Here is a 13,511-nt window from a genome sequence, read left to right on the forward strand (position 1 = left end):
TTATGCAGCAATATTTATGAAATTATTAGGTTTATTGTATGTATTGAATATAATTTTGTGATAATTATGAATGCATATCATAATTTTATAAAAATTAGTTTTCTTAAATTTTGGTTGTTATAAAAGCTTTACTTTTGAACTGATGTGCAGTTTAATTCTTTGTAACATGAAAATTTGAGAATTTACAATCTTTACTTCAAAATATGGATGACAGATGGTAGCACCAGCTAGAACACGAAACAAGCACAACTCTAACATAAATATGCTGGGGGGCCACACATACACTCAGAATGATTATTTCTGCATGTACCAATTTGTTAGAAATTTTGTGGAGGAATGTGTACGAGGTGCATGTACTGTTAAATAGTAGTAGTTTAATTTTTTTTCCCAGTTTCACGAGTTTGTAAAAGTTTGGGTTATCCTTTCACACATATTCAGTTTGATAAACAGGTCACTATAAATTTTTTTTTATGCAGAACTCTTTTGCCATTTTGAATCATCTACTAGATGTAAATTTTCTTGAAGTTTTTCCCAACAATCAGTACTTGGTTTTTTATTCACTTTTAGAGCTGAGTGCTAGTGAAATGCTGGTGAATATGACAGGATCTCTGGAAGAATTCTACTCATCTATTGCCATATCAACACTGATGAAAATTCTTCGTGATCCCTCATTGCAGCAATATCATACAATGGTGGTTCACGCCATTACATTCATATTCAATTGTTTAGGGATTCGAGCCGTTCCTTATTTACCTCAAGTGATGCCATCTTTTATCAGTGTTATTCGATCTTCAGAAAACTCATTTCGTGAGGTAGGTCTCCAATTAGTACCCTTTAAAGTTTGTGTATAAGATTGGCATCTTATATATAAATGTGAAAGTATGTCTGTCTGTATGTATGTATCTATGTCTGTTCTTTATACAAATCTACAGTTTTAGACCGATCGTCGCCAGATTTTGCATATATACCAAACAGGACCGGGATTGAACAGTAGGCTACTTTAAAAGTTCGTCAGAGCTGGGCAAATGCCCCAAATGGGCGAAAAACTGTCGGGCAACAATAATTTTGGGGCCTCAACAATCACTTTCGGAACGTTTATTTTGGTTACCGTGGTTTCCAACAATGGGTTTCAGACGTATATGTATGTCTTTACAATGGCTTGTCACACCTTTAATTCTGTTATTCTAACAGTTTATTCCTTTATAACGGTTTGTCACTTTTCCAATCCTCCCAGTAATTGAAGAAAACCTGGCAAGAGCGCCGTTTATTTCTGCTAGCCTATACACAGGGTGTCCTGTAAGTGCTAATGCTGCCTTTATCTCATCAACAGCCCATCGTAGAGGTTCAATTTAAAAAATGCTTAAAAGGCGTTTTCATAATATTCGCTGCACAATCTGGAAGTATGACGTCGCTAACAACAGAGGACAACAACTACGACGACAAAATTCGGAATCAAAATGTTTAACGCCAGCTGACAAACTCAATGCTTGCCTCAAATCATCAACACTCTGGCAAGAAGTTAAAAAATTATCATTATCCACTAACATGCGAGTTCAACTGCAAAATGACTCAGCACTGCTAACATTTTCACATCAGTTGATCAAACTTGGCAATGGAAGAATTCCCGTAGAGACCCAAGCACTGGACTCATTACGTTCTCAAATGGATTTTGACAGTTGTTAAACTCAGTTCAAGAACTTGCAGGCAAAGTCTTCCCAAACATTAAACAAAATCACCGAAACCATGAGTGGCTTTGTGAGAGAGCGATTCCGGCATCGCAAAATGACAGTGTGAACAAGATCAACGAAAAAATCCTAAAAATTATTCCGGGAGACTCCACATCTTACAAATCGGTTGACACTGTCACAGACACCGTGCAGACAGTTCTGTATCCTGCAGAATTTCTGAACTCTTTGGATATTCCGGGTGTGCCACCACACAATTTGACCCTCAAAGTCGGAGCACCTATAATGCTTTTAAGAAATTTGGAGACACAGAGACTCTGCAATGGCAGCAGACTCTGCGTGAAGAAATTGCACAATTACATCATCCAAGCACTGATTCTAACTGGATGTGCCAAAGGAGAAGACGTCTTCATTCCGTGTATCCCAATTATCACTGAAAAAATGCCATTCACTTTAAAGTGCGATTACAGTTCCTGATTCGTTTAACTTTTACCATGACCATCAACAAAGCGCAAGGCCAGTCGTTAGCAGTGGCAGGTATCAACCTACTTGAGCCCTATTTTTCACAAGGACAGCTTTACGTCACCTGTTTGCGTGTTGGTAATCCCAAAAATTTGTACATCTACACACCAGATGGAAAAACAAGAAATATTGTGTATCTACAAGCGATTGCCTGAAGTTTTTAATTAAAATATTTAAAAATAAAAGTAATTTTTTCTTATAGCTTTTAAGCTATACATATATAATTTTTTTACGGGGCGGGTAACGTCGCCGGGTATCACCTAGTATATATTATTCATGAAATTCGGAAATCAGAATTTATGAAATATCATGAGCAGTAGTAAACATGTTCAGTGGAAGTCAACACTTTGAAAATAATAATTTCATTCTATGATCTTTTTTTCAGTTTTCTTTTCAACAACTCTGTCAAATTATCAGCCTGGTGAAACAGCATATTAGAAATTATCTGGATAACATATTTAGTCTTTTGAAGGTAGGTGTAGCTGCTTTCATAAATATAAAGCTAATATTATATTTTAAAAATTAAAATAAATCATGAAAAATTCATCTCTTGATTGACCATCTCAAAGGTTATATAAAAACAGCTATCAAAATGTACTTGAAAAATATTTACAGTGAATCCCACTCACTTGTAACGTCCTATTTTATGTCCTTAGCTTCTACCCTCACCCCAAGACCATTCTATTGCCCATCCGAGGGTAATATTGCCCACTTTGGGAAACACAATAGAAGGTTGTGGTGCTTTTTCTTTTAATGAATTCTTCATCATAAATATATATTAAATGAGAGGTACTCCATTTTCACATTAGAATTCGTTACTTTTCCCACTTTTTTCCATGAATTAAATAAAACTATTGTGATGGAAATTTAAGTACAATTTAAAAAAATTATAAAATTTGAAAAACTCTGATCAGGCAATAATTTTCATAAATCCATTGTGATTAAAATGTGATCAACAAAGAATAATAGAAAAAATAACAATGGTTATTTTCTCTCTAATTACTGAAGGTTCAATATGTACATGATTTTGCAGGATTTCTGGATAGCTGGAAGTACAATGCAAGGTACAATAATAATGCTTGTTGAGCATTTGGTTGTTGCTTTGGGTGCTGAATTTAAGGTTTACCTTCCTCATCTCATTCCACATATTTTAAGAGTATTCATGCATGACACACATCCAGAAAAGAAAGTAACAATTAAAGTAAGTTTGAATTTCTCACGAATTATCATCATTTTGAATTAATTTTTCTTGTTTTTTGGGAGGTAATTATCATACCTTAAAAGATTTGAATTTTTATGCAGGGGTGGGAACTCCGCGCCAATTGCACCGCACTGCGCCAAAATTAACATCTTGCGCCATCCTGCTCCAATAGTATATTTTCATATTTTTCTGCACCAAACAGCGAATTTTGCTTCAGTATGCCTGGAATTTTGGAAAAGACGACAAAACATTTTTGTTCCTTCTTGCCGTGAAACGATTCTTTCTGAGAAGAGCGTGTTTTATATTCCACTGTGTACTTTTAAACTATCTGCCCCTCATCAGACTTTCCATCGCAAAACCTGATAATACCTGTGATCATGCAACTGAAGATGGTTTGCAATGGTTTTTCAGCTTTAAACTACAAATGTAAGTCAGTTTCTGTTTTCAAAAAAAAAAAAAAAAAACACTGGAAGGAACAGAAATTACTGTAGTCGATTGTCATCGTGTCAAATCCAGATGTTTCGTGAAAATATTTTTCATTCCGGAAGTAAAAAGCACATGTCTGCTGAATTACGAATGCTAATTTAGAAACTTTGCCGAATAATGAGTGTTAAGTTGCTAATATTGCCAAATAACGAGTGTCCAATCGTCAAATAACGAGTGTCAGATAGCCAATCTCGCCAAATAATGAGTGCTGAATCGCAAAACATTGTGTTGATTCTTCTGAAATTCTCTCCCATTTCGCAACAATTTCTTTCCGAGTATAAAAAAAAGTGAAAACTTATAGAAAATTTGTAGCCCATTTGAAGTGCTGCTGTTCCAGACAGCAAAAGGTGCACTGAGTAAGCAAAAATCATCTTAAATAGACTGGTGCGAACGATTTTATCACAGCCGCTCTTTCAAACAAGGTGCCTGAAACACCAAAAACAAAAAACAAGCTGATGAAACAATGTTTGATAACAAAAGTGTAGTTGTTTTATTTTGAAAAGGGGTGAGGGTTAACAAAAATATTCTTGTCAATTTTGCTGCTCCAATCTATACAGATCTGCCCCGAATTCTATATTTTGCTGTTCCAAAACTGCTCAAAATCCTGAATTTTGCTGCTCCGAAATGGACTTTGTCACTTCCCACCCCTGTTTATGTGTTTCACCTAAATTTGGGTCGAGTTACTTATGCTTCTTCATCACATTACAATATTTTACATTGTTCTTTAAAATTGGTGTATGCAAACAAAGAGGGGTCCTAATCCCCTTCCCCCTGTAAGCAGAGATTATCGTGTTATTTTGCAGGAAAAAACTTCACACCCCTCCCCTTCAGAAGAAAAAAATTTTTGAACTCCCCCCCCCCCTCCCTCCCTCAACAAAAATCTATGGTATATATACAGAGTGAAAACTGGAGTCTGTTTCGGTTTGTTTTTCTATTCGTTTAGAAACATACTTTCAATTAGTAAAAGTATTCAAATATTGTGTCCATTTTAGAGTTGTAATTTATTTTACTAGAGACTGCATATGTTCTGATATGTACAGAATTTAATTTTTTTATGGCCTCCTTAACTTTCAATTAAAAAGTTGTTGCCTTGTCTCTGAGTCAATCCATGTTCCTAAGTGTAATATTAGCCAAGATATTTGAAGTCAGAAATCACTGAAAATAAGAGAAAGAACAGCATAGAGCAAGCATGTCCCTTGCATCTTACATGCATCACTAAATGCTGATTTCTTTGATTAATTAACTCCAATTCTCTTGCAATTTATTTCTTTGTATTATATATGTGTGAATTTTTTTTCATTCATCTTTCATTCCAGCATAGATGCACGTTTTTTTCAAAAAATCATAACACCCCAGAAATTTGTGAGCAGTTCATGAAATGTTCAAGCTGGAAAGCCCAAATTAAGGGTACAGTTGTAATTTGTATTTTTATCTTCTAAGAGGTTCATCTTGAGCATATCAGCGGCAAAAAGTTTGCAAAAAAGTAGATTGAATGTTTCTTAAAGTGCCAAATTACTTTTTTCTTCTTTGTTTCAAAAAATTAGAACACCCCAAAAGTTGTTTCAAAAAATTAGAACATCTGACTTAAAACAATCAACAGTTTACATGAATATTTTTATGCAAATTTACATCAACTTGATCTAATTCTTATTTCATGTCTTTCCTCGTTATGTATGTAAATCCAGAATTTTTCAATCTTGACAATACAGGTAGAAAAACTGGACATCTTTGCAAACGCAAAATTATATGTGTATTTGATGGGACAGTATGAGGAAATGCATGCTGATATTGTGCGAGTACATTATACTATGGCCATATTTGGCTTCGATTATGAATTTTATGGATCAAGACATTCAATTTATAAGTATCCAGCACAGATCTGGATCAGACCGGAACCGTGAATCTTCGCTATGATAGAGTCGATAGCAACTGGTTTGCAATTGATTAGTTTTTTGTTTTTTAGCTGGATTACATAATCTCATGGTAGGATCAACATCAGATACAATCATCAGATATCACAGAAATGACCCGGGTTTGAACCCCACTGTCGCCACAGTGGGAATGTGAGCACATGCACGAATGTGAGCCGATCTCCCCTTTAAAACGTCTGTTGCACACTACTGTTAGGTACACTTCCGGTGTACCTTCCTTCACAGTTATACTTCCAGCACAACTCACTAGGTAGTAAATTGCCCATAGATGGTGATAGACCTGAGTTGTGCTCAGTTTGAAAGAAAGATATCACGGAACTACCAAAGTATCAATGATGTTTGATGGACATTGCCAAACTTTTGATCAAATCTGTATTTTCCATCTTCAGACGAAGTCTTCAGCTGCTGGAACCAAAAAATAGAGGCAATTGAATCAAAAAGGCTTCTCTAGATGGAGGTGTGCATTAGGCTCTCTACCTTTTGATTTCAGAAATTGAAGACTTGTGTGGAAAAGGAGATTTAATTACCCTCAAGATTTCACATATGTGAATCACTACAGCATCAACATAGCTTCTTAGACAGTCAAAACCATGATGACAAATGAAATTTACATCCATAAAAATCTTCTGGAATCCTAATAGAGAGTAATCCTAATATACACCTTAGTCCAGAGAAGTCTTTTGATTCATTGGTCTCTATTTTTTGGTTGCAGCAGCTAAAAACTTCATTTAAAGATGGAAAATGGAGATTGGATATCAAGAATTTGGAAATGTGTATCAAACATCGATATTTTGGTGGTTTTGTGATATTTGATGCTGATGCTACCAAGAAATTATGGAGTCGTGCTAAACAAAAATGATAATCGCAAACTAACTACCATCGGCTGCAAAATAGCAAGGATGGGATTCAGGATTGAGGTCTGATCCAGATCTATGCTGGAGAATTATAAATTCAATGTCTTAATCCATAAAATCTGTGGTCAAGGCCAAAGATGGCCACAGTAGAATGTATTTGTATTATATCAGCACATGGCTTCCTCATACTGTCCTACCAAATGCACATGTAATTTTGTGTTTGCAGAAATGTCCCATTTTCCTACTTGTATTACAAAGATTGAATGATTCTAGGTTTACATACATAACCAGTAAAGACATACAACACTTATTTGATTGAGTTGATGTAAATTTGCATAAAAATATGCATGTAATAATCTGTTATGTCAGATGTTTTAATTTTTTGAAACAAAGAAGGAAAAAGTAATTTGACACTTTAAAAAAGCATCAATGATGTTTGATGGACATTGCCAAATTTTTGATCAAATCTGCATTTTTCATCTTCAATCTACTTTGTGGAAATTTTTTGCTGCCGATATACTTAAGAAGAACTTCTTAGAAGATGAAAATACAAATTACAACCCTACTCTTAATTTGGCCTTTTCCAGCTTCAGCTTTTCCTGAACTAATCTCATAAATTTCTGGTTAATTCTAATTTTTGAAAAGGATGTGTATAATGATTATTACTTTTCGGGGCTCACAAGACAGCTTAGCCCCAAAATTTTTTATCTGTATTTTGATTAAATGAATAAAATTATCTTGTATTTTGCAGCTACTACTGGCATTGCAAAAATTTGGAAATAACCTGGATGACTATCTTCACCTTGTTCTTCCACCAATTGTGAAACTATTTGATTCATCAGATATTTCAATTCAAGCTCAGAGGTAGAATATTCGAAATAAGATGTTTATATATTCTAATATCTCTTCTTGTGGACCATTGGTATCCATTGTGTTTGTTACTTCTTTCCATTTCATTGATTTTCAAAAATTTCTCATTTATATTCAATTAGATGGATTAAGTTGTGCAATTTTCTTATTTAATTTGATTTCAGAAATGTAGAGAAAACGTACCCTTTTAAAAATAGTAAAAACGAATGTATCTCATAAAATATACAAAAGAATTAAAATAGGGTTTTACATGCTTATATACTTATATTTATCTTTAAATTATGAAAATTTCGTTTGGATAATCACTTTATTTTTATTCACATGTAGGTGTGCTTTGGAAACTATTGATCACTTATCTGAAAGCTTGGACTTCACAGAATTTGCTTCTCGTATATTACATCCACTTGTTCGGTGTTTGGACCATGTGCCAGAACTGAGGCCGGTAATTCTGATATTTTAGTTGATCTTTGATTAGCATTCATTCACATTTTGTAGTTTTCCCCCATGTCAGTGTTTGTGTCGAAACAATTTATTAATTAAAATCATATTCGCATAACTAAGGCTCCTATAAAGGATAGAGTATTTTTAAAGGGAATTTTTTTTACACAGCAGTAGCTGTAAGCAGCAGCACTGCAGGGAACAAGATGTCAATAGGTCAGTCTGGCATTTCAAGGAGCTATATAGAGAACTTGCGATAGCCCATGGTCATAAATAAACTGTTTAGTAACTTTTGGGCAACGAAAGGCAGATCTTTTTTGTATTTCAATCTAGAGATAGATATATATGATGCAGAGATGTACTTATTGAAAAGAGCTCAGTATTATAATCAACATCAGTTGATCATACACTAAAATTCAAACCAGAAAATTGTGTATATAAACTCACATTGTGGAAACACAAACTCAGATGAGAAGGATGTTACTATTTTCAAATAAGGTATAATCAGTGAATAGCAGTTGATCAATAATAACTAATAAATTGTTTTGATTTGCTATAGATTGCCATGGACACGCTTTGTGCTGTTGTAGTGCAACTGGGGAAAAAATATCAAATATTCATTCCCATGGTGCATAAAGTCTTATCAAAACATCACATAAACCATCAGAGATATGATGTCCTAGTCAGTCGTATTGTGAAAGTATGTTCAATTACACTCTTTATTTGTTTTTTTTTTCACGATTTTATAAACTCTCACTTTTGAATAGTAGGTCCTGTACCATAATAATGTAATTATTGCATTTTTCATATCAAGAGGAATGTGAAAATGGGATTTCAGAAACTAGTCATTGAAATTGGTCTTAAGTTCAAAATTTAAAAAAATCATCTATTGATACAAAAATTTTTTGTCTTGGTAAAGTTTTCTTCATCAGCAAGTCACATCTAAAAGGTTAAATATTGAAAAAGTGATTCTTAAGTCATCTGTTTATTAATTACTCTTGATATTTTTGCATATGATCCCTTAATTTAATTATATTCAAGTGTTAATAAGTGTTATATAAGTGTGATATAAATTCAATGTTCATTTCTGTATGAAATTGGTTAAGTATCTCAATAAAAGTACAGTGATACCTTGGCTAATTTTTTGGCTTATGAAAGTTTTTTCACAGTTTGTACAGATTTGGTTAACAAATTCTACAATAAATACATGTTATGTTTTGCGAGCTGAATTTTCACTCTAAATCATCTTCAAAATGGCTGTCATTCAGCAAATAATTTTGCTTTCAAGCACCATATGTTTTAATATGTTTACACTATAAATTTGATTTAGGGTACAACACTTGCTGAGGAGAATGACGATCCCCTGATGTATGCTAAGAGGAAAGTGACAGTTAAATCTCATGATCAAGACTTGAATTCCCCATCTGGAGATGCAGTTGCTATCAAGAAACTTCATATAAGCACTGGAAATCTGCAAAAAGTATGAGAGAAAAGTTGTTATTTGACTACGCAGGATTCAGTGAATAAGCAAAACATGCTGGTGGAACGTAAACATTGAGATTCTGCTTATGAAATGCCTATCAGTGTTAGACAAAACTATGCTTTTCATTTTGATTCAGTATCTGCTTTCAGGCTTGGGCATCAGCTCACCGAATTTCTGGCGATGATTGGTTAGAATGGTTAAAACGGATGAGTATTGAGCTATTGAAAGAATCTCCATCACCTGCATTAAGGTCATGCTGGGCACATGCTCAATCATATAACCAGTTACCTAGGTAATGTAGATATTTTTCATATATAATGTGGTTCTATAAAATAACTGACACAAAGTATTAATTTTGTTGTTACCTAATTCAGCAGAATATTCTTCTTGGTTCTTTTCCTTATGATTAGGTATCTTAAAAGATCTAATTCAAATAAATTGTCATGTGTATATTATTGATGTAAATTAAAACTGACTTATCATTGAAAAAAAATGGTTTTCAGGGATCTTTTCAATGCTGCTTTTCTCTCATGCTGGTCTGAACTTAATGAGCAACAACAAAATGAATTAATTGACAGCTTAAGAAAAGCTTTGGAAACTCAGGATATTCCTGAAATCACTCAGACCCTTCTGAATCTTGCTGAATTTATGGAACATTGCGAGAAGGTTTGTTTGTATACGATATATGCTTTGCTTGATTTTCCACTTGTTGTGCTGCTTTATCTGTGCATGCAGGAGAAATGAAATTAAAGTGTTTCTTGGCCTACTGGCACGTGGATATGTCAGATTGAAATTTTTTTTTAGCACAAGCAACCATGAATATGTATCTGTGGCACTAAAAATATATTTTTAAAAATGCAAGCACCACATTGGATGGGGGGAAAAAAATCTAGTATATATTGAGCAAGCTTATGAAAATAATGTAGATGCAAGGAAAAGCAATAATAAATATTAACTTTCAGTACCAACCAATGACCAGCCAGAGCCCCTGCATGGTTTACAGCCGGATCATCCTGTAATGATTTACAACCAACTAACTTGCCGCTGTGGTGGTCAAGTGGTCGACTCACATTGGGAGGACCTGGGTTCAAAACCCACCACCGCTACAGTGGTGGTTGGCTAAAGTTGGTTTTATGTGATTTCTAACTTCGAAGTGTGAATGCAAGCCGATCTCCCCATTAAAAAAGCTCGCTACAGAGGCCTACAACTGTAAAATCTTCATTCACATTACACTTCACTCATAGCTCGAATAATAGGTGTCAGATGGCAGCACTATAACAATTAAGTATTACACCAAAACAAGCTTCACATTAGGTTCATAACATGGACACGCGCATTCCAACATGTACCAATTCATTAGAAGTTCCGCAGAGGAATATGGATAGGTGCATGCGTGAAGCTGCTTTTGCAATGGCTTTCCTATAGTGAAGGCAAATGTACAACCAAAAAAATCTCTTTCCTTCAGATTTTGATCAGTTTCTTCTAGTTGACTACATTCAAATTTCTTTTTTCCACAAACTTTCTCAAGGGATCTATGAAGCATATTGTAATATTGTACATTAAAAAACTAATTCATGATATACAGTTTCATTCTAATGTGTAGACGGAGATAAAATTGGAAGGGGCATGATGATTATGATGTTTGTAAATATATATACATATTAGATCAAGCCGCCCGCTTTTGATGCTGGGGGGGGGGGGTGATTTTGCAACCATGTACCAAAGAAAAACAGAGTTGTCACATTTCACTAATATCCATTTACCATAGGTCCCATTTGACTAAACAGGATGTATGGTCACAGTGATTGCAAATGGGATTTTTTTTAATATAGTTATCATTCAGTTATTGTTATCAGAAACCCTGAGTCCCGACATGATCACATTAAGTGACGTGGACTGGGTATGTGTCTTTGTTTTCAGGTATGAACTTTCAAATTTTCATGAGAGCTTCTCAGTTTTCATTTCTCTGTGTATTTTTTCATTTTTTTTTTCAATTCATCTGTTCTCATTCAATATGGGTTCATCAATTTACTGCAATTATTATTTAAATTTCCTTAGACATTTAGACCAGTGGTTCTCAACCTTTTTTGACTCATGGAAGCCTTTTTTGGTATATAATTTTTACGGAGCCCAATAAGCCAATTTTTAATTTATTCATCAAAAGTTACCAATTTATATTTATTATTTTAAAATATTAATAATTTTTTTTAAATTCACTGGTTTTTTTTCTCAAGTGGCCACGGAACCCCGGTTGAGAACTGCGGATTTAGACCCGTAATGTTTGAGATATCTCCTCCCTGTGTATATGGAAGACATACACTCGTCCTCTTTCTCTTCTCTCAAGACTCTTCATTGGTAACCCTGTAAAAGAATTTTTTTTCTTTCTTTTACCTCAGCAGTAAACTTTTTTCGTCTTTGCTACATTTTGATTAGTAAAAAAAATGTGTTACATACATTGGGAAAAGGTGGCTTGGACGGGGGAGAAAGCGTAAAACCTGTTTTCATCTTTTTCCTTTCATTTCCTACATGTCAGCAACAATATATATATTTTTTTAGATTTATCTCTGCTCGTTCAACTGCATGATGTCTAAATTTGTTGTCAAAAGCCTGTACATTAAGGGGTTAAACAGTAATTTACAAATTTTTGGAGGTAACAGAAGATTGCATTGACTAGTTTTCAAATCATTGTTTCTTTTCTTCTTCAAGGGTCCACTTCCTTTGGATACTGTATTGCTTGGAGAGAAAGCTATGAAATGCAGAGCTTATGCAAAAGCATTACATTATAAAGAAGATGAGTTTCATAAAGGGCCAACCAGTGAAATTTTAGAAACATTAATTAGGTGATGAAACGATTATGTATGACTTAATTGTATGCATGAAAATATAGCCTAAGTTTTTTGTCACTTGTTTCTTTCATAGAAATATCGAAACTTTCATACTGGTTTGTACTTTCATATCAATACAAAATCATCTATCATGTGTCATAACTTTAATAATGAGATTATAAAAGATTATATAATTATTATAGTTAATAATAAGATTATAAAAGATTATATAATTATTATAGTTAATAATAAGATTATAAAATATTATATAATTATTATAATTAATAATAAGATTATAATAAATTATAAGATTATATAAATAAGATTGATATAATTTTTTATTCTGTGATACACATAGTTTTGATATTTTTCATTTGTTTTCACTGAAGTTAATTCATATCATATTTAAATTGCATCTCATTCCTCATGAGATGTTGTACAGCTCGTCATGTAGAATGGGTTGGTTAAGTTCATCATTTTTTATAGTGTTGGTTTTAAATTTTTCAGCATTAACAACAAGCTTCATCAACCTGAAGCTGCTGCTGGCGTTCTGGAATATGCCATGAAAAATCATGGTACTAATTTAGTAAGTTTATTAAATTTGTTATAAGTGAATTAATAAAATTTCATCGTTCAGATTCTATAATAATTCAAATTCAATTTCATATATAATAATTTTCTTCTTTTTTTTTCCAATAAGATTTCACTTGAATGCAGACCTGCCAACTCTCCGGATTTAGGCAGGAGACTCCAGATTTTTCATCCTTCCTCCTGCTCTCCAGATTTGTTAAAATGTCTTTGGATTTTGGCAGAGAATTAGATTTCATGTGATCTCACGTTGTCGTGACGTCAATGACTGTCGTCGTCGTCGTTAGGGAAAACACCCATGGAGGACATCCGTGGTCATTTCCATCGAGCAGCCGTAAAAAAGTCTTGGTGTTGGTGACCACATTTAAGCAACTGGCAAAGACGTGACTTTGTTTATGTAGCGTTTATTGGCAATCATTTATCAGGGGCATGACCTTGGTTGCCGAAATTCTTGTATAATCGTTATTGTATCCCATTAATAGCCGTACTGTAAACACAAGTTTTTTCATCAGCAGCTTTGTATTTTGAAGTTTTTTAATTGTTTCCTCCAATTAAATATGTCTTCAGAAAGGAAGTATAAAAATTTAAGCTGTATAAAGCTAAATATAAAGCTTTTAAGTTCATATAT

General features: G+C 33.7%; 1 protein-coding gene across 1 annotated transcript in view; it reads left to right on the forward strand.

The window, feature by feature from the left end:
* The window catches only part of mTor (serine/threonine-protein kinase Tor), a 58,387-nt gene that overhangs the window by 21,986 nt on the left and 22,890 nt on the right, over nucleotides 1-13,511 (forward strand). Inside the window, exons 21-31 of the mRNA XM_089241907.1 lie at nucleotides 568-812; nucleotides 2,593-2,679; nucleotides 3,241-3,408; nucleotides 7,431-7,543; nucleotides 7,877-7,991; nucleotides 8,547-8,687; nucleotides 9,318-9,467; nucleotides 9,620-9,762; nucleotides 9,974-10,136; nucleotides 12,177-12,310; nucleotides 12,803-12,881. Coding sequence (XP_089098033.1) covers nucleotides 568-812; nucleotides 2,593-2,679; nucleotides 3,241-3,408; nucleotides 7,431-7,543; nucleotides 7,877-7,991; nucleotides 8,547-8,687; nucleotides 9,318-9,467; nucleotides 9,620-9,762; nucleotides 9,974-10,136; nucleotides 12,177-12,310; nucleotides 12,803-12,881 — 1,538 coding nt within the window. The remainder of the gene's footprint in view (nucleotides 1-567; nucleotides 813-2,592; nucleotides 2,680-3,240; nucleotides 3,409-7,430; nucleotides 7,544-7,876; nucleotides 7,992-8,546; nucleotides 8,688-9,317; nucleotides 9,468-9,619; nucleotides 9,763-9,973; nucleotides 10,137-12,176; nucleotides 12,311-12,802; nucleotides 12,882-13,511) is intronic.

The sequence above is a fragment of the Pholcus phalangioides genome, unplaced genomic scaffold (assembly GCF_987345545.1).
Source record: "Pholcus phalangioides strain wild (caught in Gottingen) unplaced genomic scaffold, Ppha-v1.0 ptg000014l_1, whole genome shotgun sequence".
In the NCBI taxonomy this organism is placed as follows: domain Eukaryota; kingdom Metazoa; phylum Arthropoda; class Arachnida; order Araneae; family Pholcidae; genus Pholcus; species Pholcus phalangioides.